The 24,959-nt window shown below is 40.2% G+C and overlaps 1 protein-coding gene across 1 annotated transcript; it reads left to right on the forward strand.

The window, feature by feature from the left end:
* Position 1: 1 nt before the first annotated feature.
* On the forward strand, positions 2-24,488 carry ASIC5 (acid sensing ion channel subunit family member 5). Its single transcript, XM_066574812.1, has 10 exons — positions 2-41; positions 2,038-2,359; positions 4,733-4,970; positions 6,740-6,862; positions 9,504-9,653; positions 12,339-12,486; positions 13,246-13,302; positions 15,763-15,931; positions 20,060-20,151; positions 24,245-24,488. The coding sequence occupies exons 1-10, from the start codon at positions 2-4 to the stop codon at positions 24,424-24,426; spliced, it is 1,521 nt and encodes a 506-aa protein (XP_066430909.1). The 3' UTR covers positions 24,427-24,488.
* The last annotated feature ends 471 nt before the right edge of the window (positions 24,489-24,959 follow it).

The raw sequence follows: 24,959 nt of genomic DNA on the forward strand, positions 1-24,959 counted from the left end.
AATGGAACAACCCAACAAACCGAATGTTCCTGATGAAAGTGGTACGTACCCTGCTTGCTAGATTTTACATTGTATTCATGAAGTGATTGTGCCAGGTCTATGTTTTATTACAAAAATATATGAATATACCAGGATGCATAACTGGAGCTCTTCTACATTTAGCATGTCAATACAGTGAATAGCAGACTTCACTATAAATTAGTACTATTACTTTTGTACTGTTTTCAATGGTGATGTTTTTAAAGGTAGTTGAAACCACACATTTCTACTTTTAGGGCTTATTTGCCTACTACATAATGTTTTAATAATGATTTTTCTTTGCATCTTTTGAATGAACATCCTCATCCGAATATATATCGGAGAGGAGAATAACGTGTCTTACATTAAAAGGGTTGCCCTGCAAAAAAAATATTGTTTATAGTTAAATACAGCCCATAATTATTACTATTTTTTGTATTTTCTCATAATTAAAGACAAAGTTTCTATCCCCAGATATTCCAGGACTGATGTTAGAATAGTGCCACCTGCTGTTTCTATTCTGGGTTCATCTCAGTAATTGTTACACTTGTTCAGTCTTCCTTCTCCCTCTGCTCTCCCGGGTACGTGCAGGGATCTCTGCTGTGCTGAGCAGCTACTTCTGAAGTTGCTGCAGTGGCCTTGTGTGACGCAGCGTGTTAAGGCAGCAGTATGCAGTCCTAAGCTCTCGCTCACGACCTGAAGGTTGCAGGTTCAATCCCCACATGGTTCAGATAGTTGTCTCAAGGTTGACCCAGCTGTGGTTGGTAAAATGAGTACCCAGCTTGCTGGGTAAATAAATACAATAAATAAATAAAAATTACTTGAAAGCACTGTGGCGCTAGTGCCTCCATTCTTCTCTGATGTCAGAAGAGATGTTGAATAAGAGAGGACACAGTGTTACTGAGTATGTGTGACCACCTTGGAGTATTTACCAGACACAACGGCTCTTCTATCAAACCAGCTGGTGGTGCTATCCTAACATCCGTCTTGAAATATGTTGGGGTAGAAACATCTTTTTAAGAAGTGTAAATACAAAAACTATTTAGATTTATGGGCAGCCCCTTTAAATATGCTCCAGGTGTGGGGATTATATGTAATTTTACAGTAGGACAAATAAATATCTTTACCAAAATCTTAATGTTGGATTGAAACAAGTGCAGTAAAAAGCTTTTGTTGGTAGGATCCATTTGCATAAACTATAACCACAAATGACTCAGATGTTACATTGTTACAACAGACTAAGGGCACAGCCATATTACACCTCTGTGCATGAGGGCAATATTTATTGCCAAGAGCAGGGTGTGAGATCAGAGTATGATAAGTTGTTGGAGTCCTGTACATGGCATGTACACATACCAAAGTTTCCATATGCCACTCCTTTAAAATACTTTTTAAAATAATGAAAGTGAACTGTATATGACTGATTACTCTGCATATAGTTCATAGACTATACCTATATCACAGTTTCACCATAAGTGTTGTCAACTTGTCTTACTATGACTTTAAGAGTGAGTTCCTGAATCTGTCAGATGGCTCACGCACACGGCACAGCCATGGTATAGTGCGATGTGGGACACTGTATGCTTCCAGAGTGAAATGCTCCTGTAATGGGAAATGGTTTGAGAAATGTGTCCTTGATCTCACAGGATGGGATTTGATCCCATCCTTGGCTCTATGTATTGGACCAGCTCCTTCTAAGAACACATATTGCTGATATCTAATAATAACAAACATTATGATGTAATTAAAACTGGATGTGCACATTTCTGCATAGATGTGGGTACCCAGCATCATTTTCTCTGGTGGGCTCAGTGAACCCAAGTTCAGTGCTGCACAGAGCGGTAATAGAGCGGTGTACATGATCCCAAGGATATATCAAACTTATATTGTAATTGCTAAAATACTTGGCTTAAAAGTTGTATGTCATAATTATTACTGAGTGTAGGATCTGAGTAACATTTCTACTGATACAACTCAACATGACTCAATTTACAATAATAATTGTCAATTTTCTTCTAGCCTTCTGGTGTAAAATAAATTCCTTTGTTACAAGGCATACGGCTCCATGTGTAGAAGAACGGCGGAAATATAACCATGAGTTTGCAGTTTCCACCTCCTTCCATGGATTGCATAACCTTGTAGAAAAAAATACTACTGGAGCAAGTGGCCACGTCCGTAGACTGCTTTGGGGTGTTGTGGTCTTTTTTTTTGTCCTTACAGCCTTTTCACAGGTCTATATACGAGTTGTCAATTATTTCAGCTGGGCCACAACCACTTCAGTAACTGTCCAATATGTGGATAAGATTGAATTTCCTTCCGTGACATTTTGTAATTTAAACAGGTAACTATATCATTTTATATACATCAATGTAATAATTGTTACGGATACGTTCTACCCATTTTACTAGCCCGTCATAGAAATGATTTCTGATGGTATGAATGTTGCACAGACAGAACCTGGGAACTCTTTACTTACAAGTGGTCCAAATAGAAGCATTGATTTGTATTTAGCATCCTTTATCATTCTTGAAGATCTAAGCATGCATGGATATAACACATATAAATACATTCTAGTATGATGAATACTTTGGGCCGTTTGTATGGAATGCTCATACGAAAAAAAGTTCCCATTTGTCCTCTATTTGAAATAGAATTACAGTTCAATTAAATTTAAAGTCGTTGCTAACCACAGGATAAGGTATAACTACCTGATTGGTGGGGGTCTGACCAATGGAACCCCCTCAGTAATGAGAAGGGTGGGATCCTGTGTCCTTCCTCGCACCCATATAAAAGCAGCTTGCAGTCAAGCATGCATACTGCCACTCCATTAATTTCAGTGGGACTGTTGGAATCATTCAATAGTAGAGTTGGAAGGGACCTCCAGGGTCATCTGGTCCAACCCCCTGCTCATTGCAGGATCACTAAATCTGTCCAGGCAGATGTCTGTCCAGCCTTTGTTTGAAGGCTTCCATTGAAGGAGAACTCACCACCTCCCAAGGTAACCTGTTCCACTCATTCATCACCCTCACTGTCAAAAATCTTTTTCTAATATCTAATCTGAACTTAACTATCTCCAACAGTCCTACTGAGATGAATAGAGCAGCAATATGCATGCTTGATCACTGTTCCTTTCATATGCAGAGACAAAGAAGCCGTATCTCATAATCAGTGGTGATCCTAACAGTCAGACCCTCACTGATGAGATAGTTATCCCCTATCCTGTGGACAGAGCATAACTTTAAATCTTGGCATAACCCCTTTAAGACAAACTCTATATATGACTAGTTGTTCTGTATATACAGTAATTCCTCTACCATAATCTGACCCTAATTGTTACCAACAAGGCGTTACTCTACTACACTTACTATATCTTTAAGGCTGTATTCACACGGGTGAGTGCATGAAAAACTGACCATTTTCCATGAAATTCTTAAACAAGAATTACACAAAAATAGGACATGCAACGATTTTTCAAACTTGGACTATTGGTCCAAGTGAAAAGTCGCATGTGTGAATTAACCCAATCAATTGAAGGGGTTCTTTTTTTGTGCGAGTTCTGCCCATCTTGGACTCAAACAAAACACGTGCGTGAAAATCAATTCCTAGATTCAGTCCTGGAGCTACCCGTGACATTGCAGAGCCATGTGCAGGAAGTGTAGTACATTGCGTGCTCTAATCTAAAGACAGAGCCACAGGGACTCAGTGTGCCATGGTATGGAGTTTTGTGGGGTATCATATGCCTCTAGGAGTGAACAGTTCTGGAATAAAAAATCAGATGGAATGTGGCAAAAAATGTTTCTGTCAGATTCACAGGAAATCCAGCAGATAAAGATATACCTCTGTATGTCTTCATGTGAAGTTGGAGGCATAGAGAGTCAGTAGGTTTGCCTTAGAGGCATGTGTGTGCATTATTATGCATGGGTTCTTGGGTGGAGCATTGAGATTTAAAGAATGATAGTATATAAGCTCAAGGCACATGACCATATTATGCAGTAATGTATGGCCTTATACTATACCTCCTTCTATCTTCAACTTCATATAGATTACTTTACATGAGAAAAAGATTGTGATGTGCCAATCCATCTTATGTCATATTGTTCAATTGAAGCATACCTCCATTGGTATTTTTGAGAGCCGAAAGTGTCAATTCTACACATTTTTATAATTTCTTTAAATATTTTGGAACATTGTGAACTTTCTCATGTAAAACTAGCGATCCAATCATTCTTGACTTTTTGGTCAAGTGGAGCAGGTCATGTATACATACTAACCACAAAGGAGAAAAGCTGGCTCCATAAAAACAATACTTTCATCTTCTTTTATTCCAGAAAATGCATAAAATTACAAATGCTGGGTACCGTGTAACACTATGTCTACACTAAGACGTGTTTCGAAAGACACTTCTTTCTCAATCACAGCTATGATCAAGAAAGAAGTGTCTTTTAGAAACATGTCTGGCCGTAGACATGATGTTATACAGTACCTACTATTTTTAATTTTATGAATTTTCTGGAATAAAAGAATTGTTTTTAAGGAGCCAGATTTTCTACCTTGTTGTTGCTATTTAAGCCGTTTGATTGTCAGCCTGAGTACCTGAGAATCTTCATGCTAAACCGGGGTAAATATTACCTACTAACCATTGTTGATTTGACTCATCTTGGAACACTTGTTATAGGTATGCAATCATTTATACATGTATCTTCTTGATTTTTAGGTACCAAACAAATGCTGTTAACAATCTGAGTGTTGCATTTTTCTTGTGGAACCTCGTGTCTGCCGTTCTTCATTTTTCAAATTCTAGGAAACCTTCTGAAAATGTACAAGATATGATTGATTTTATGCAGATAAACCAAAATTTCAGCATTAAAAACTTCACCAAAAAATATGGATTTTATCTCAACAACAGCACGTTATTAAAGTGTGACTTTTTTGGTATTCCATGCTACCCAGAGGTAAAATTGCTCTTATTTATAAGAAGAAAGCACATAAAGTTAATTACTACACATAGTTAATAATATGCCAAAGATTATTTATCAGTGATAACTAAGAATTGTGAATTTCAAATTCCATATCAAATTGAACACCGATGCGAATTTTGATTCGGATGTTATCTACAGGGCATTTCAACTGAATTTCTCACGTTAAGTGTAAAAAAGGTTAAATGGTTCATTCCAAAGAAATCTAAGTGGTTAGTAAAGTGGCCAATGAAAAATCCAGTATGTAATCTATTGTTAGATTGAACTGCCCTCCTATTTCAGTAGAGATCTAGAACATATTAGGATCTGGCATGACCTGTATGGATATGGATGGTGCTTGAGGCCAAAAGGAAACTAGCTATAGCTAAGTAGACAACGTGTTTTCCACCCATTCCAGGTACTTCATCAGGTTAAAAATAGGTGGCGTCTTACTCCAGTTTGCATAGGACAGGGGACATCTTAATTCATTTATGCCACAGTTCATAGTGAGTGGTGCTACATTCAGATCAATAGGAGTCCTTTCAGGTGTTTTGTCAAGCAGCTTTGCACCTTAGCTGATTAGTTATAAGACAATTCTCTAGCGCTTTCATTAATGAATCCAAATCTGCCAGCACTGAACGCTTACCATATCAGAAGTGCAAGGAGAACATCTATTATTGTCAGTTTAGACAAATTTGTAAGAACTGCATGGATGAGGATACTTTTGAACAGCAAGCTGGCGCCTTGAAAAATACTTTCAAGGGGTGTTCCCATCTTCGCTTTTCATGACCAAGATGGGAAAACCTGCTGCCCTTTCCTGACCACCTCGGGAAAAAGCCAAGTGCTTCAGCTGAATGCTGTTACCTTAGATCTCATTAAAGTGAATGGGAGCTATGGAAATTGCATAGCAATGCATGCTACACTGTTTGCATAGTTCCTATTCACTTCAATGAGAGTTACAGAAACAGAAGCCTGGCTGAAGTGGTCTTCTCTTTCCATAGGACTTTTGGTAGCTGCAATAAAATGAAATAGGGCCATAAATCCAACACATGGGTAAAATCCCTAAAAAGTGTCTGGTTCTTTCGAACCAAAACACCCTGGTTCTTAAGAGGTTAAGAACAAAGCTACCCACAATTACTGATATGTCATATCTATAAAAGTACAGGATTATTGACAGAAGATTGGATATAATGAAGCACCCAGTACCCGCAGGAAACGCATTGTCTGCATAGCTGTATCTAGTTTATATATGTGTAATAAAGGATGGTATCTTTTTAACCCTTTCCAATCCAATTTGTATCCTGGTTTTCCTAGGGGGCTTACTCTTTTTCTGCTGTTATACACCGGTGCTATCTGCTGGCTAAAGCCAGTACTGTATGAGGTGACATGTTGGATAGGCTCTGACAGCAGAGAGGCTGGCAATATACAGTAAGAGAACCCCAACGGACGTCTTCCAACATCGGAGCTGTACAGTCTTAAATCATAATGTCTTCAGACGTCAGGCAGTGGATTGGAGAGGGTTAAATCAAACACTGTTGCATCTTTAATACTTGGGATACCAACATCAGGAGTTCCCCTTTTCTTGTGCATACTCTACTCTCTCTGTATATATTTGCATAGCTAAACATAATTAGAAAAAAAACTGTATTCGGCAAAAATCAAGCAGTACGGTTTGAAACTTTGATTTCAGTTAAAACGTGTTTGTGAAATGAAATCCTGTATTTTTCCTTTATGTTTAAACAAGTTTTTCCATTTTTTTCTTTAAGGACTTCGAACATGTTTTTACAGAATATGGAAATTGTTATACATTCAATCTTTATTCCTCTAAATCACATAAAAGAGTCAGTACCTCTGGAAGAGGATTAAGTGTACTCTTAGATATAAAACAGGTATTGAAATGACCATTAGTAATTGAAGATAATCATTTTTATACAAAGGTCTAATATTGCACATTAAAGGGGTCTTCAGAGATGAAAAATGCCCTGAGGGCAGATAGCTGTGTACAGCTAAGAAAGAAACATGACTCACCATTAAAATGACCCACCACTCCAGAAGCATCACTCTGGTCCTGGGGGGATGCAGCAATCATGGGCATGATGAAGGCACATAACCACCGAGGCCAGTGATTGGCTGCGGTGGTCACATGAGCGATGAACAGCATGTGACTGCTGTAGGTGCTTATGGTAATGGAGCAACAGGGTATCTAAAAAATGACCAATGTTTTTTTTGCTCTTAGTTCACACAGTTATCTGCTCTCTGGCCATCTTAATTAATTCTTGAAAAACTCATTTAACCCTCTCAGTTTGTTCTCTGGACATCAAAGTAAATAAGAAAAGTCCATTAAAGTATATAGGTTCATCTTTGGACAGTAATAATATAAAGAAGTTGTGTAAAACTCCACTTAAAGTTACCATCTCAGTGACTAATATCATGGCATCATCTAGTGATCCCTTTCTCCTAGTTTGTGTAGATTATACTCAGCTTTGGCCATGTAACAAGTAGACTAAAATTGGAACAATACAGAAAAGATTAACATGGTCCATTGCCAAGGATAACATGACACATGAATTCCTAAAGAAAAACTGACCCAGGAGATAACCTCCTCTGCTGAGATCATGCAAACTAACTATAGCCTAGTGAGTTATGCGTACATAAATTAACTCTTGAGATAATATTATGGTCATATGGTGCTGTATTAAATATGTAAAGGTGGCCAAATACATCAGATCAGATGCGCTGAACCCACCAATTTCAGTGGGACCAGACAATCATCTAATTCAGGGGTGTCAAGCTTATTTTCATGGGGGGCCACATCAGCCTTATGGTTGTCTTCAAAGGGCTTATTGTAAGTGTAAGACTGTATAGTAATAGTGCCCTCCATAATGGACCCAGAAGCAATAGTGCCCCCATAGTGGCTCCAGTAGTAATAGGGTGCCCCGGTAGTGATCCCCACATAGTGGCCTCAGTAGTAATCATGACCCCCCATGGGGGCCCCTATATTGGTGGCCCCTGTAGTAATAGTGCCCTTAATAGTGGGTTCAGTATTAATAGTGCCTCCTATTGGACTCTGGCCAGGCAGCATCCCTAAAGGCATTCCACTCACCCAACCTGCAGCTCCAGTCCGGGAGCTGCAGTACTGAGTCTGTGACCATTGACCGCTACCTTCGGCATCTGTGCTGCATACAGGATGGCACGCGTAGATGCTGGGCAGAGAGGAAAGCAATCACAGACATTGCATTGCCGCTGGAGTGGAGCTGCAGGCTGGATGAGTGGAATGCCTGTTAGGCTGCTGCACGACCAGCGGGCCACATAAAATGAGGTGGCAGGCCAGATTCGTCTCTCAGCCTTGTCTTTAGCATTTATGATTTAATATGTACGAGAGTCTCACAAATTCCCCCCCCCCCCCCTCCTTTCCCCTTGATGGCAAATAAAGATCGGGCAGTTGGATTTTTATACCCGATCATTTTGTTCTTGGGAGATAAATTACTTCCAGATGTGTCCAACTGTAGCTTTCTCCCTTCACCACATTCATTGTCTGAGCGCAGGGTCCAATCACAGCCATTCAATCATTGAATGGCTGTGATTGGTCCCTGCATTTAGCCAGTCAGAGTCAGGGCTTCCAGGAGGCAGGGATTTTTAAATCCCCAGCCAGAAGAAATGATACAGAAGAGTGCCAGGGAGAAGACGCGCCTGGAGCCCCGACAGCGCTGCTAGGTGATGCATTTTTTTCCAGAAGCTAGGGCTTATTTTCAGGGAAGGGCTTATATTTGAAGCCCTTCCCCGAAAATCCCTGCAGGGGTTGCCTTAATCCCATTGTTCTCAATGGGGCGGCAGCAGCGCTGACCCCATTGAAAGCAATTAGAAAGCATTGCGGTCCCATCATCACTGAACACTGTAAAGGTGCTGCGTATATGACACTTTGCCCGTTCAGGCGTTTTCCGCTTATGTGAGGAGCATGTCCGTCTGATTTCGGCCTTAAGAGGACTTAAGGATGTGATTGTTTGATTGCTAGGATAGTACACTGCTTTACTTATGTAGTGCATTCTATTCGCCGAGGACATCAGATTCTGCATGAGGTGGGACCTAATAGGCTGAGTTACATAACACATACACAAGAGGCCTTTGTCAGGCTTCGCTGTGTGGTAACATTTTGTGACATGTTACCTTAAGTTGTTAAAAAGTAATTGTATTATTACAACAAATGCCATTGAAAAGCACTTGAAAGAGTAAACACACTGTTACACATAAAGTTATCTTAATGCATTAAATTTGGCTACATCTGTATGCTATACCAAAGCATGTCTAGCATTCTTGAGGTTGTTACTGTTACTCTGGAGGGAAAATACATGCCCTGATAATATTAAACGCGTCAGGAGATGTTATATATGCACTTACTAAACTATTCAACAGCCTTCTGGTAGCATGGAAGTTCTTTATTACATATGGTGTATACCTTTTTATGTTGGCTGTAACTCTATTGTATATTTTATGATCTTACGATTATGATTATTTATGGTTCTTTTAAACAAGGCAGAATTCACTGATGACCCCTCACTGGGGTTTGTAGATGCTGGGATAACATTTGTGATCCACTCTCCAAAGATTCCTCCCAGATTCGATGGCTTGAGTCTATACTGTCCAGCAGGGATGCATGCACATGCTTCTATAAGACATCTCAAGGTACTTACATATTTAATAGAAGAGGAACTGGAGGCACTGATGTTCTATTTTATTATGCAAATGAATGATTGAAGCAAACCATTTAACAGCAAGGATGTTTCCTAATTACATGCATAGTCATTCCTCTAATTAGATTTACATACATAATGTACTATGTTTTTAAAAATAAACAGCAGACGCCACTGAACACCAGCAGGCTATAAAGCCAATAAATGTCAACTTCCAGATATTAGCATAGCTTTGTAGAATATAGTGATGACCCTTAGGGATTGAGATATTTTAAGACAGCTCTTGGTTGCTATCAAGTTTAATTATAAAGAAGGCTGCTGTGACTAAAACCAATTCAGGTTTTTTGGATGTATTAAAATAGTAAGTAATTCGCTTTATTATCAAATTGAAGAAGACTTTTTTAATAGAAGATGTTATCATTAATTGCATAACTTGACATTTGACACATTGTCTCAGCATTACAGTTCTGTTGGCTCTCTTGACCATCTGTCCTTGGAAACTGCGACAAAGGTATCCTATGTGAAGGGCCAAAGGATTATCCACTTCCAGTTCATGAAACCAAATAGTCTCCAGCCTAATAATGTAGCAACGTTTTGACCCAAAGCAAAGAACCAATTGTTGCTTTGGGTCGAAACGTTGCTGCCTTATGCTGAAGTTGTATACAATAAAGTAACTCTTCTGGATAGGGTTGAGTTTTATTCTGCACCACTTTCTAAAGCTGCCTGGTACCTGCATTTTTGTACTTTGAAGTGTTTTGGATCGTGGTCCCTGTCCATCCAGTGACATGCATCTGATCTACCCCTTGAGGAGGTTGACTACAGGCGTGTTGCTGGAGTTGAGCATTAATTTCTTAAACCATATAGTCTCAATGTCCTAAACATTTTTAATGCCTGCTTTATTAAAATGTTTGTTTGCTGAAGAGCATCTGTCATCAAAATGCACCCTTTCTGTGTCTTTTGGAGCATTATAGACTCATATGATAAATATATACTGTGATTTCCTCCCAGTAATTTACCCTACAGCTGTTCTGAATTTTACCTATTTATTTTAACAATATGGCTGCAAATTAATATTTATGAAGGATTGCAGCCCTATCCATCCCTATTTTTTTAATCAGCTAATTGGTCAATCATGTCACATGACTTACTATGCTTATTCTAATCTGTCAGATAGGACATGAAAGTAACTGAAGAATGACACACTTCAACACTAGAAAAAGTAAAAGATGTAATTTACTTGAATCTCCACAAAGAAATATATCATAAGCAGAATCAGATTACATAAAAAAATAAGCAACAGATGCACTTTAAATAGGCATTGTACTTTTAATCGAATTTGCATAAATAACTGTAAGAAACCTTGTAGGATATCTTGCTAAAGAAAAATACCTCTTTTTCTATTTATGGGCCACTTCTCCTCTCTTCTGCCTTCTGCACTGCACATTCACTCTCAATGAACTGCTAAAATATATCTTAAGAGACTAGATAGATGGACTCACTGAGGGATCAGGTTATACATAGTTAATGTAGAGAAAAGGGGAAGGGGTGGGAGTTGCTGGAGGGAGACAGAAGCAGACATACACAAAAGATGGCGCTGCAACTTTAACCCTTTCCAATCCACTTTCTGACATCTTCCTACATTCTGATTGAAGCTTGTACAGCTCTAATGTCAGAAGACATCCGACGGGGTATTCTTACCTTCTATTGCAAGCCACTCCACTGTCAAAGACTCTCTGGTGCACACACTGGCTTTAGCCAGGAGATGCCACCATTGTATAACAGCAAAAAGAGAAAACCTTTTAGGAAATCCTGAATCCAAAATTGGATTGGAAAAGGTTAAGTGTTTTTTCTCATCCCACTGCTGGAATCATAGCGATACCAATGTACTGCTGTACAATTGCCTCCATGCTGCTGTTGCCTCTGAGCTTCTTTATGTAAAGTGCATGGGAGACATCATAGCAGTTAGTTTCCACTCACTAGCTTAGGGAAAACTGATTTAATAGCTTGCTAGTGGGAAAACTTGTAAAATAAATCCATATACAAGTCACATAATGGCCAGAAATAGTGTTATTTTCATGTACATATACAACAGCTCATTCTGAAAGTCACCAGAAATTACAGGTATGCTTTAAGACATCCCCTTTACATATGCCCATAAGGGTATATGGACATAATCTATTTACTAGCCAAAGCAGAGAGCTGCAAACAAAGAGCCGTTCTGGTAGAATCTACTTGTCGTTCTATTTGTTTGAATGGCCAGCATTTATTACTGCATGTTAATCTTTAATGGGAGTGTCCAGGGGCACAAAAAATATGACCATTGACCTTACAATATAAAAGTAAAGTACTACTTTCGTAATTCTTTTCTGTTATTAAAGATACCTTAATTGCTTGAACGGAGAACTGATAATGTGGTTGCGGACATTTAGTAGATTCTCAGAAACCATGATTTCTGGACATCTTTGCTAATGGAAACTAATGAAAACTAATTAGTAAGTGCTTTGCTTTCAAATCATAAGAGAAATGGCCATGTTTTTGTTCCTCCAAACAACCAAAAATGATGACATTGTTGGCCTTCAACCACAGTATTCAGTTTCTTAGACTTTTTAAATATAATTTAGGCCTCCTTCGCCTTTCATGTCACTAAATTAGATCATCTGCTTTATACAAATTTTAGACAATTACTCAGGAACATCCTTGGGGTGAATGTAATCCTCATTTAGAACTGGCATATCATGAGGTCTACAGCACTTATGGATGCCTTCAAGAATGCAAGTCTGCTCATATAAAAGCTGAATGTGGATGTTTGCCCTTCCTGCTGCCAGGTAATAGTCTTAATGAAACTATTAGGACTTTTAATATATGTTTAAATATTGAATAGAATAATAATCTGTAACATGACTGTGGATTTCAGCACAGTGGTTAATGGGGGTTCCTAGTGTCTATTGGATGACATATAAGGGTCTATTTATGTCTCATCGATAATGGTGGATTGATATAGCAGTGCGGCATTGTCTGGAGAGCCCGGAATGTGGTAGTCTATAACTAGCACCCCATTGTCATACAACTAACAGTTTGAAAGCCAGGAACACATATATAGTTTCTGCACAGAGGCCCTCTATTGTTGGGGTTTGCCACTGGGTCAGCTACTGTGGTATCACAAGAGTGCTTAAGCTTGGTCCAGCAATATAACTTAAAAAAAAAATTAAAGCTAAATCAATGCCAGACTGTATCATATGTTATCATTTCTTATTGATAGTCTCAACTTTAAAAAAGAATTAAAGGAGTTGCATGATGGTACAACTATGTTCCCGGTAGCAGCTCAACTCTTGCCCATTAGCTGTGCCTGGTACTTATCACCATTCAGTTGTTTCTAGAAAATAAATACTATTTTTTTAATTTTCATACAATATAACCTCATTAATCTGCCAGTTCTTGCTCAAAAGATTTAGAATTTTAACGCAAAGCTAGTGAGTGGGTCCTACAAGGGAAGTGGAACTCATACAGTTATTGAAATCATTTGTCATTGTAATATTTGATGCATGATACTGCTGATGAGCGCTTGTTCATTTGCTTCTTTGTAGGCATTGGGGAAGAATGTGATCTTCAACAATTTTATAACTGTGTATACCCAGCAATTGGTAAGTCATGGAGTGACAATCAGATGTGTTTGCATACTACAACATTCTTACGGTATATGTGCACACAATGGACAGAGCATCTCGCCATATGAAGCATCATTTTTTAACTTGAAGAACAAGTGCAGCAATTGTGTAAATATGTAACGTTCTAAAAGATAGTCATAGGTAATGATTGATGAAATCACTGCTTGATTTTTCTAAAAAATCTAAATGTTTGATGTTTTTGATCTTTGCTGAGGACCCCCCTCTATTAGCCGATTCTCCTTTGGCCATCCATTGATTACATAGACAATCAATCATGTGAATAAGCAGCATGCGATACTGCTAAATGTATGACCAGCACAGCTCTCTACAGTGATGACACTGACTATAAGATGCAGATTTTATCTACAGAAAATGGAAATAAAATCTCTGTGCTTCTTATCTTGTGAATGTATCTTTAAAAAAGTTGGTTATTACTCTTCTTTCAGGGAGGAGGGGAGAGCAGGAGAGGCTTTATGGTTTTCCTGCTTTTATTGTTCATCTGCAGGTTGTACTATGTCTATCCTTGTTTCCTAGACAACATAAAAGTATTTTTATTAGAAAAATTTCAGGAAAATATATGCTGAGGCCTTTTCCACATGAGCGTTTTTACGTGGCTATTTTGCCATGATAAAACATTGAGCTAAAATTGTGACAATGTAAACCATTGGATTCCAATGCATTCACATGGGTGATTTTCGGGCATGTGAAAAATTGCACCGTCAAAATGTCAAATCAGTGACCTTTTTCGGTTGCCGATTTTTCACGCTGTGTTAAAGATAGGTCTTGACCTATCTTTTGTCGAAAAACGCTGGAAGGTTCCCATAGACTCTTATGGGTGCTGAAAAAAAGGGAGGGGGAGGGAGTTGATCTGTGTCTGGCATTTGGAAAAGACAACTGGCTCTATTTAAGCATTAGAATTCATTTCGAGGATTTCTGCCAACAGACTGAATTCCGCCTTGCAGCGTATTTTTCACGCAATACGTCCGTGTGATTGGACGAGAAAACGCGATTTAATCTTGCAACCCGATCTTGGCTATTCTTCCTTGATGCGATTTTCAGCCATATCGCTCATGTGAATGAGGCCTTACTGTTAGTTCTATGTTACCAGACATACACTATATTTTGACTCCAGAGGCTCACATTGGCTGATTCTTTTTCTCCTGAATATCTTGTAGGTCAGTAGTCCAGGATTTGACTTACCTGTTGCTGCCACTGTTCCCACTAAGCTCTGGAAAGGAAAGTGTTAAAATAACAGTTTAGTGAGGATTAATGAGTCCAATCACAGCTCTACCTGTCTGCAGAGTATGGAAATGTTAACACTATCAATTCCAGAGTGCACAACTTGGAGGAAACAGTGGTTGGTGCACTTAGAAACCGTGTAGAAATGCCGTAAATTTAGTTCTATATTAGTTCTATATTTTCCAGCAATGACATCACTACTTCTAGTGGGGAAACCATTATAAAGGGGTAGTTGCACAATTATATACTAATTTAAATTATGCAAAATATAATGTTTCAATTGGAATGATTTTTAAAAAGTTTCATTTTCTAGCTATTGCTGTTATACACTTGTTATGGCATCTTCTAGAGTTTTTTCTGTCTTCTCAGAATGTTTAATTAATGTATTCCGTGCTTGTGGTGACAGTAGCTCAGTCAGACCGTCTGGATCCTCTTGCAAGTGGTGAGAGACTTCTGCTATTTGCAGGCCAGCCAATAAAAATCTTTAAATTAACACTGGGAGCAAATCAAAAGAACACTAGAGTGCACTGTAGCAAGTATGTTACACTAATTGTGATTTATCTGGTCCCATATTTCACAGAAAGGCACAAATTTGTCTCTTGCCCTTCGAACACTTTTTGACGATTTGTCATAAAATCTCAAAGGGTTCGTTAGGTCTTCAAATCTTCCCTTACTTATCACAGCACAGAAAATTGGTGACTTCGTTTTTTAGTTTTTGACATGCCGAAACACTAGCAGCAAGGGAAGAATTATGAACATGCACGCTTGTTCTATGACTACTACTATCTGGCGACTGGTGCTCAACATATCTCACAATTGTGGTGGGATCCACCAGAACCACTGCGAAACATTATCTGCCACCCACAGCAAAGCACGAAGGCGGGAAGAACAAGCGACCCGGAAAATAGCTTGTGAGTCCGTTAGACTCATGGTAGGTGCCTATGTAACAAAATTAAGTAATAGCATTAATCTGGTTCATACTTAATGCAGAAAGAAAATGCAAAATCGTGTTAAATGTGGAACAACATGATGGAAGAATAGTGAAGGGGATATTACACAAAGCTAAAAGGAAGTACCACAAATTCTCAAAAACATTATGGCACGAGTCCAAGAGACTCACTTTAGGTGTTCCAAGGTTAACCTTTTACTTCTAAACTATAAATGACTATACTGAATGTGGTGTTTCTGTGTTTGCAGATCGCATTGACAAGGAGGAGCTATGTAGTGTAGGAACATACAGTTCTACATGTCCGGTTCCTTGTGAAGAGACAAACTATCCTACTACACTCTCATATTCAACATTTCCAAGTGACAACGCTGCTGAATATCTGTCTACTAAACTTAACAAAGATGCTTCATACATGAGGTAAATGGACAGATCACAAGTCGAAATTAAAGGGAAATTAATGGGAAGTTGATGCTGCCTGGACCATTGGCAGCATGAACCTGGGATGGGTATGTACAATGTATCCATGTATTATTTATTCTAGAATGCTGCAGCATTTCATAATAAACATACTTTGAAGTTTGACGCGGAAGGGTGTTTGAGTCATGGACCCATGCTGTGCCAGATTCTTCCCGCCCACATCTCCTAGAGTGACAGCTCTCAACCTGTTTATGTCACTCTACATGATGCGGATGAGGAGAGTCATGACTCGGACACCATTCAAGTCAAACTTCAGAATGAAACATACATGGGTACACTGTACATACCTGTCCTGCAGACAGGTTCCCTTTAAAGTTCTTCTGTTGTTACCTTGGTACTGGTATTTATTCATGTTCACTCATTGATTACAAGGAAATATTGATGACCTTGGATTCTCTCTAGCCGGGATTTTATTATCTTCAAACAGAGGAAACCCATCAAACACCTTAATGCATAAAACATTGTTCTATCACTAAGTACTTAAGCAGCATAAATCATATAGAGCAAGTGACAAACATCAGGTTCCGTTTTCTAATGAACAGTCTATTGATTTTGAATGGTAACCTGAGGAAAGAATGCTTTGTACAGCTATTTCCTAGATAAGAAAATGGACCATCCTCAGAGGAGGTCCCATAAATGTCTTCTATACACTGTCATTAATGACAATAAGAGACAATAATACATTTTATACAATATTACATTTTTATTAATTCTGGAACAATAAAAACAAAATCAATAATGTCTTATTAGCCAGACATGAACTGAAGATTTCAATCCATGCACAGACACTAATGTGTTATTTTAAAGAGAATCTGTCACTGGGCTGGCTGCAGCTGCGGACCTGGTGACTTTATTCCTGTTTTTTTTCTCCATTAGTCTGGATGGGCTCTTCTTAGGTCCAGCTCTTGGCACTCTCAATGTGTCAATTGGGCAGTCCAGACCACTCACTCTGAATGATTGACGTTGGACTGTCAATCAATATTGTTAAAAGTGAATGGGAGTTATGGAAACAGTATAGTACAACAAGCTACACTGCTCTTGCAGTTCCCGAGTACTGTGTTGCACTATCTCCGTAACTCCCAACAATATCTAGGGGAGTTACCGATATTTACTTACATAAAACATAGCATAATTATAAGGTACTGGTGTCATTCTGCACTATATTAAAGCCCCAGTTTCAAAAAAATATATCAGATATGTTGTTTTAAAAAGATGAAATTTTGTTATGAACATTTAGGCAATAAAAGCCTTAGTCAAAAATAAATTACAAACAGCCTTAACCCCTTGAGTGGCAGGTTTCCTACCACCCTGTCGTGCCCACCAGGGCAGGTTTTTTAAAATGGTCTAATCATTGAATTTCAACTAATTTTGCAGTTGCGTCTCAAGAGCCATAACTTTTTCATTTTTCCATTGACATGGCCATACAAGGGCTTGTTTTTTGCGGGACATGTTGTGATTTTTTAAACAGGGGGGAGGAAAAAAAGAAATGGGGAAAAAAGAAAAAAAGGGGCCATGTCATTAAGGGGTTAAATAATGTATTAACTTCCTTCTCTGGGTCATTACGATGCATGGATACCACATGTGTGATTATATTTTTGATTTTTTACAAAGTAAAGGGAGACAAGTGTTTTTATAATTTTTTTACTTTTTTTTCTTTTTTTTTTTTCTTTTGTCCCTTTAGGGGACTTCCACAGGGACCCATAAGGACCCCTGATCACATTCCGGGGGTCCGATGGTGACAGCCCTTTACATGCTGCAGTGACAGCCCTTTACATGCTGCAGTCACATAGACTGCAGGATGTAAAGGGTTAACACAGCAGAGATCGGAGGTTTTCTCTGATCTCTGCTGTAAGAGCTAGTACCTAGCTGTCCTCTGACAGCTAACAACCAGCTCTCCCTGCCACAGAGACCATCGGCTTGCTTCTGACAAGCCGATGGTCTCTATGGCAACCTGTAAACAAACCAGTGCAGGAGATTTCCGGCATGTCGGCAATATCTTCTGCTGGTTTTTCAAAGCCCTTGCTTTGTTCTCTGTGGGTCTGTGCAGGCAGAGCACACTGTCACCGATTGTGGCATTGTGCTCTGCAGCTCCCATAGTGATACATAGCCCGGAAATCTTCTGGGCTATGTTGCTATGAGCAGTGGAGCTCGTCCCGGAAAATTTCCGGGCGTGCCACTCAAGGGGTTAACTGGTAGTACATTCTTTGTTTAAAAAAAAAAAAAAACAAGGAGGAGTTGATGTTTTTCTGCAAAACTCGGCATGTAGTTATAGGCAGATATACAAATGATTAGAGTTGTGGCACAATTAGATGAATGGTCTTGACACCTGAGGCCCTAAAAGTGGTTCCACCCTTGACCTGTAAAAAGGTCCCCAAAAGCTACTTGTGCGTATAGAGGCCCTCTTTTTTTGCTTGTGTAGAGCTTGTTGACCACTAAAGATGCCTCTTGGACCCAAACCAGAAGATTTCGTCCAGTTAACAGAGTTTGAGATGGAATGCATTATTGGAAAGCAAAAAGCAGGATGGTTGTATCCACGAATTGTCAGCCACCTGGGCCTTTCTGACCAGACTGTTAGGAGGTGTTGGGACCAATGGATATATGAGTTCAGGACATCCTGCAGCCACATGTGTTCCTCTCATGGCGGCTTCTAAGAGGCATTTTCCAGCAGGATTATGCTCTGCCGCACACAGTAGGGGGTCATAGGACTGTCTTCACAACATTGTCACACTACCGTTACCTACCTGGGCACCAGATTTATTTATGTATGGGACCATCTGGGATGCCAACTTTGACAGCCTTTGAGTTTGCATGATCTAGAGGTTCAGTTACAGCAAATGTAGAGTGATATGCCGCAGACTACTATGTGGTACCTGTATACCTCCATTCCCGCCTGTATCATATCTTACATCCAAACTAGTGGCGGTACAATAAGGTATTAGAGCCTCCATGCCTGGCCATATCACATCTTGTATCCAAGCTAGAGGCAGTACAACATGGTACTAGAGCCTCCATGCCCGCCCGTATCACATCTTGTATCCAAGCTAGAGGCGGTACAACAGGGTACTAGAGCCTCCATGCCCCCCGTATCACCTCTTGTATGACAAGCTAGAGGCGGTACAACAGGGTACTAGAGCCTCCATGCCTGCCCGTATTACATCTTGTATCCAAGCTAGAGGCGGTACAACAGGGTACTAGAGCCTCCATGCCCCCCGTATCACATCTTGTATGACAAGCTAGAGGCGGTACAACAGGGTACTAGAGCCTCCCTTCAAGGGCTCAGTTTTTCCACAATAAATTCTCCATTTGCTCTGATATTGTAATCACTTATATCAACATTACAATCACACATAGAAGGCTTCTTTCAATTCTGGCAACTACTTCTAGGTGCCTGATTTTTTTGACAATGAGTGTAGTTTATGTTTGCTAGTAGAACCCTATAATTTCTATTTATTTAATAGCTTTTCTGACATCCTGATACATTTTAGTATGAACTCTGCTCTTTGGGGTTCCACTAGTAAATTAAAAATAAGGAAGATGGCGGAGCATGGATGGCCTTATAAGTCTCCTCACTCACCATCTTGGTGCTCTCCCTAAGGAGAGATGTTACTCCTCCTGACCCACATCACAGGCCTCTCACTAGCCAGGATCTTACTGCAAACTGATGAGGAGCAAAAACCCCAAGACAGCTGTCTGTGTGTAGAATCTGGCTTGGTTTTGAATTCCGAATCATTGCTCTACAGACCTGTTTAAAGGGTCAAGCATTAATTGAAGGAATACTGCCATCCAATAGGTGGCGCTGTAGAGGTATTGTTCCACCTTTCTTATTTGCATATTACCTAGAGGAGCATGAATGGCCTTACAAGTCTCCCCACTCACCTTCTTGGTGCTCTCCCTAAAGAGAGATGTTACCCCTTCTGACTAGGAATTTAATTGACTTCATAATATGAATAGATAATTACAAAGCAATTATACAATTACTATAAAACACACAAAACTGTTTTTAGTGCAGTAGTTTTGTGCTATTTTAGTACTGGGGATGCAATTGATTATTTTTTTAATTAATTTTAGGAATAATTTGGTGTACATTGACATTAAATACCAGGAGATGAATTACAAAACAACCACGCAACAGAAAGCTTTCACATTGGGTGAACTCCTTTGTAAGTTAACCAGAAAAAAATAATTTTACTGTTATGTATCAAAGCATACACGTTCTGTGGGGAAAATTCATAAAAGTTTTTGTGTCAGAATTCTGGAGTAAAAAAATTTTGTGCAAATCCTAGCCACCCTAGCCGTGTATCATTTACACTGGCGTAAGGTATAGCGTAAATCTAGGACAGCTGTTAGGATTTCAAGAGGAGGCATATGGGTGACACAAGTTGCCAAAAATGTATTATGCGGCTTGAGCCTCATAATACATTTGGCCCATAATAATCTAGCTGCATTTATCTAAGGCCTCTTTCACACGGGCAATGCGACTTTACACTGGTCACATCGTGGCCGAAAAATGCGTGCACAGAAAAAAGCTGCGTTTGAGTCGTGGCCAAAATTAGCGCTTTCTTACCCATTCACACAAGCAGCTGTATGTATATACTGTTTTTCGCTCCAAAGTAGGGGGAAAATATCAGTGCGTCCTATAGAGCGAACATGCTGAAATTGGACCTGACCGGCAGCTAAAAAGGATTGAAAATCCTTCTCACTGCTGCCAGCCGTTCACATACAAAGCCGGCACCACAGGAGAGCAGAGCGACTGATTGCTGGGGGCAGGGAAGCAGCAGGAGAGCAGAGCGGCCTGCCCAACAGCTGATTGCTGGGAGCTGGAGAGCAGAGCAGCTGTCCAACAGCTGATTTCTGGGGGCAAGGGAACAGCAGGAGAGCTGAGCGACTGTCTAACAGCTTATTGCTGGGGGCGGGGGAGCAGGAGGGAGCTCAGTAATCAGCTGTTGGACAGGCGGCCGGTGGCTCCTGCTATGGAGCCGAAAGTGTGTTAAAGATAGCAGGTCTGCTCCATAGCAGCGCCCAGAAAACAGCTGATTAGTGAGAAGGCTCTCATGTTTGCCGGCTACATAGCAGAGAGGAGGGGGGAGGAAAGGAAGGGGGAGAAATATCTGCCTGTATGTAATACAGTATACGCCGCAGAGTGGAAATCCCTCCTCAGCATGGCTTCTAATGCCTAAATTGAGGCACCTGTAATGTGCTCACAGCGCTGGACACAGCTAAACTTCCTCCTCCCCTCCCCCCCCCCGTTTGTTCGGCTCTCATAGGAATCTATGGGAGCCGCCAGCGTACATCAGCTGAAAGATATCAGCTTTCCAGCACTGTAATTTTCGAGTGCTGTCTGCTATATCTCCGGCCGTTTAGCGATCCTCATCACCCATCACCTGTTAAATGGAACAACTATCGTTCAAAAAAATCATTGGCTCGTGTACATTTTTACGATAATCACTGAGTGGAAGCACCCCCAACGATTAAACGACGAATGAGAATTAATTCACTTCTGGTTCGTCGTCCGTTTTATGCAGACACAAAAACAATTGTTCACTCGTTCGGCCGTCATTGCTTGTGAACAGAGATCGTTTAGTCATTCCCACTCACCGGTGTAGTGAATGTAAAGGACTGATCGATATACAAGCATATTTGCGAACGATTTATCTGCCTGTATAAACAGGCGAAACCAGAAAACTTTCACTTGTGCAAACGATTTATCTCTCTGTAGTAACAATATACTCGCATGGATGATGATAACAGAGAGAACTAGTAGGCTGGTGATTACTGCATCATCAAGTCACTCGGGTGATAGATATTCTGACAGGAAGTAGTTGCTATGCAATGTGAACTCACCGGGAAAGCCACAGGAAGAAGAATATGGAAAACAATGTTAGACAGAACATCCAAAACAAAGTAACAGAAGTGTATGTCGGAACTCGTTACTATGGTGCAAATGCAAACAAAGCAGGTCGTATCAACACACTACTAGCGCCAGAATGCATGCCGCCATTTAATCTATGAATTACATTACTACTATATTTACTATGTATAGAGTACTGTGCAAACGTTTTAGGCAGGAATGCTTTCAAAAATAGAAGTGTTTATTTTGTCAATTAACAAAATACAAAGTGAATAAACTAATGAGAAATGTAAATTGCATCAATATTTGGTGTGACCGCCTTTTACCTTCAAATCACATTGATTCTTCTACCGTGTTTCCACGAAAATAAGACCTAACTCAATAATACGCCCTACCCTTATTTTGGGGGATGGGGGCTTGAAATATAAGCCCTCCCCCAAAAATAAGACCTAGCTACACTACATCAAAAAAATACTCACCACGCAGGCACCGTCCCTGTCCCTCTCACTGCTCTTAATGCACGCCGGCTTTCTTCCTTGTCGTCATCAGCCCTGAAAGAGTATTATCTTCCTGATAATGTGGGTTGAATACCCCACCTCCAGCAAGAGAATGCTATGATTGGCTCAGGAGAGCACCCTAAGCCAATCACAGCCAGCGCTCAATGAGCCAATCACAGCCATTCAATAATGTTATTCACTGAATGGCTGTGATTGGCTAATCAAGCGCCAGCTGGGATTGGCTCAGCATTCTCTTGCTGGAGGCGGGGTATTCCACCCACGGTACCTGGAAGAGAATGCTCGCTCACCACTGAGGACCAAACGGAAGCCTGCGGAAGCACCACAGCCCAGCGTGAGGGACCTGAACGCCGCCTGCTAGGTAAGTATTAAGACAGCTCTGAAAATAAGACCCTGTGCATCTTTTGGGACAAAAATTTATAGAAGACAGTGTCTTATTTTCAGGGGGAGCAAGGTAGGTACACTTGCACACAGTTTTTAAAGGAACTTGACAGCAAAGTTGTTTCAAAAATCTTGGAGAACTTAGCACAGATCTTCTATGGATATAGACTTGCTCAAATCTTTTTTCTCTTCATGTAATGCCAGACAGACTGGATGATGCTGAGATCAGGGCTCTGTGGGGCCAAAGCATCACTTCCAGGGCTCCTTGTTCTTCTTTACACTGAATATAGTTCTTAATGACTTTGTCTGGATGTTTGTGATTGTTGTCCTGCTGCAGGATAAATTTGTAGCCAATGAAACACCTTCTATTTTTGAAAAAATTCTTTCTTTGCAGCAATTTTTCCACACCTGCCTAAAACATTTGCACAGTACTAGATACATATGAGGTTCTTCACTTACATTTTGATTACCTTATAAGATTCTATCTTCCAGTGGAAAGGTGACATCTTTAGATGACAGACTCACATCTGTTTGGGCCTAGGCCTACAAAATAAAATCGGAGCATGTATTATTTAAAGCTTACAACTATAATCAGCCTAGGACAAATTGGAAAGAGTGCCGGTCCAAAATAGATAAAGCCACTCCCCCATGTGAACAAGAAACAAGGTTAGACAGATCACCTCTGTTTTATAGTTATGCTGCCAGCAGCATTCTATGGCCCCCTGCACACGGGTGGAAATTCCACGTCGGGATTTCCTGCAGACTTTCTGCCTGTGCCTGCTGCCATAGGATTGTATTAGATAATGCAATCCTATGCAGACGGACATGATGTGTCCGCGTGAAGACACACGCGGAAAACTAATCGCGGCATGTCCTATTTCTGCGCAGTCTCGCAGAGAAAAGACGCCGGGAGCAGGTGAGCCGCAGGGCTGTGCAGGGGCACGGGTCCGGATCCAACCCGGCCGTCTGCAGGCGGCCTATTACACCCGGATACTCAGACAACCATTCGGTCCCCTACGATCAGGTAGCAAAGGGAGCCCCTTCCTTCTGTCATCACATTGTCCTCATGCAACTTAGCATCCCATCTCCTCAAGCACATCTCACTGGGATTTAGTTATAGCCTGGTCTAATCCTTCCACCACTAGCATGTTTCCCTGCTGCTGCAGCATTTTTTACAGACTCCTTGGAGGCTCCTCCTTTGTCTTGGGAGTTGCTCCATGCCTCCAACACAGTTCTTTTCCCCAAATTCTAACAGAGTACTTTTGCCTTTCATGTGGCTTCAGCAACACACTGACTTACTTCCTGCTAATTATATGCCCTCCTCATGGTATCTCCTACAACAGAAACATCTAGTGACAATAACTATTTTTACAATGTTAATTTTTATACATTAAATTACATATAGAGAATTCGAAAGATGTAGTCAAACAATCTATAAGATGATCTGTACATCCAAGAATTAACAGCCGTCTTACCAGATTCTCCCGATGTGTGTTTCTTTTTATTTAGCGGAGGTTGGTGGACAGCTGGGTCTGTTCTGTGGAGCAAGCATGATTACAATTATAGAGGTCATGGAGTTTCTGCTTACTCACTTCTTCTGGTTATGTGCCTTCCTGATTCTAAAAGTACCCATAATCTCACAACGGACTGACAGCCAGTCAAGATGTAAATGGCAGAGACAAGAATGCTGACGACGAATATATTATGTATATTTACATCGCTAATTTGGTTTTCCATACCGCACATACATACTTTAAAGGGCTCATGTGTTTTAAATTATAAATGCAATGTATATGACATGTGGATTTTATAAATCATTAAATATGCAAATTAGCTCATGGCAGCCAATTCCGAGACTTCTCCGAAAAGAAGAGCGACTCATCTGTAGAAAGATTATTTGGGGGTTCTTAATCACTAAAGAATAGGGTACTGGTTGGCCAGACGAGATGCCTTAAATGCAGCTTAGGGGATGGGGTGAAGGGTGTACTGATATGCATTGAAGAGACACAGTGGGTGAATGAAGACTTATTTTCATGCAGTGCTACATGGGTAAAGGTATGCAAATTATCTCATGTCAGCCAAACTAGTATACCTGAGTGTGGATGCATAGATGCATATATTTGTAAATAACTGTGCAGGATCAGTACAGATGTAGGACTTGGACATGCATAGACATATTTGTTATACCATGTTTTCCTGTGCATTTCATATGTATGTATAATAA

This window comes from Eleutherodactylus coqui, chromosome 7 (assembly GCF_035609145.1).
Source record: "Eleutherodactylus coqui strain aEleCoq1 chromosome 7, aEleCoq1.hap1, whole genome shotgun sequence".
Lineage (NCBI taxonomy): Eukaryota > Metazoa > Chordata > Amphibia > Anura > Eleutherodactylidae > Eleutherodactylus > Eleutherodactylus coqui.

Coding starts and splice junctions, on each gene's coding strand:
- ASIC5 (XM_066574812.1), top strand. CDS start 2: ATGGAACAACCCAACAAACCGAATGTTCCTGATGAAAGTG. Junction 42..2,037: donor GAATGTTCCTGATGAAAGTG/GTACGTACCCTG, acceptor ATTTTCTTCTAG/CCTTCTGGTGTAAAATAAAT. Junction 15,932..20,059: donor AAAGATGCTTCATACATGAG/GTAAATGGACAG, acceptor AATTAATTTTAG/GAATAATTTGGTGTACATTG.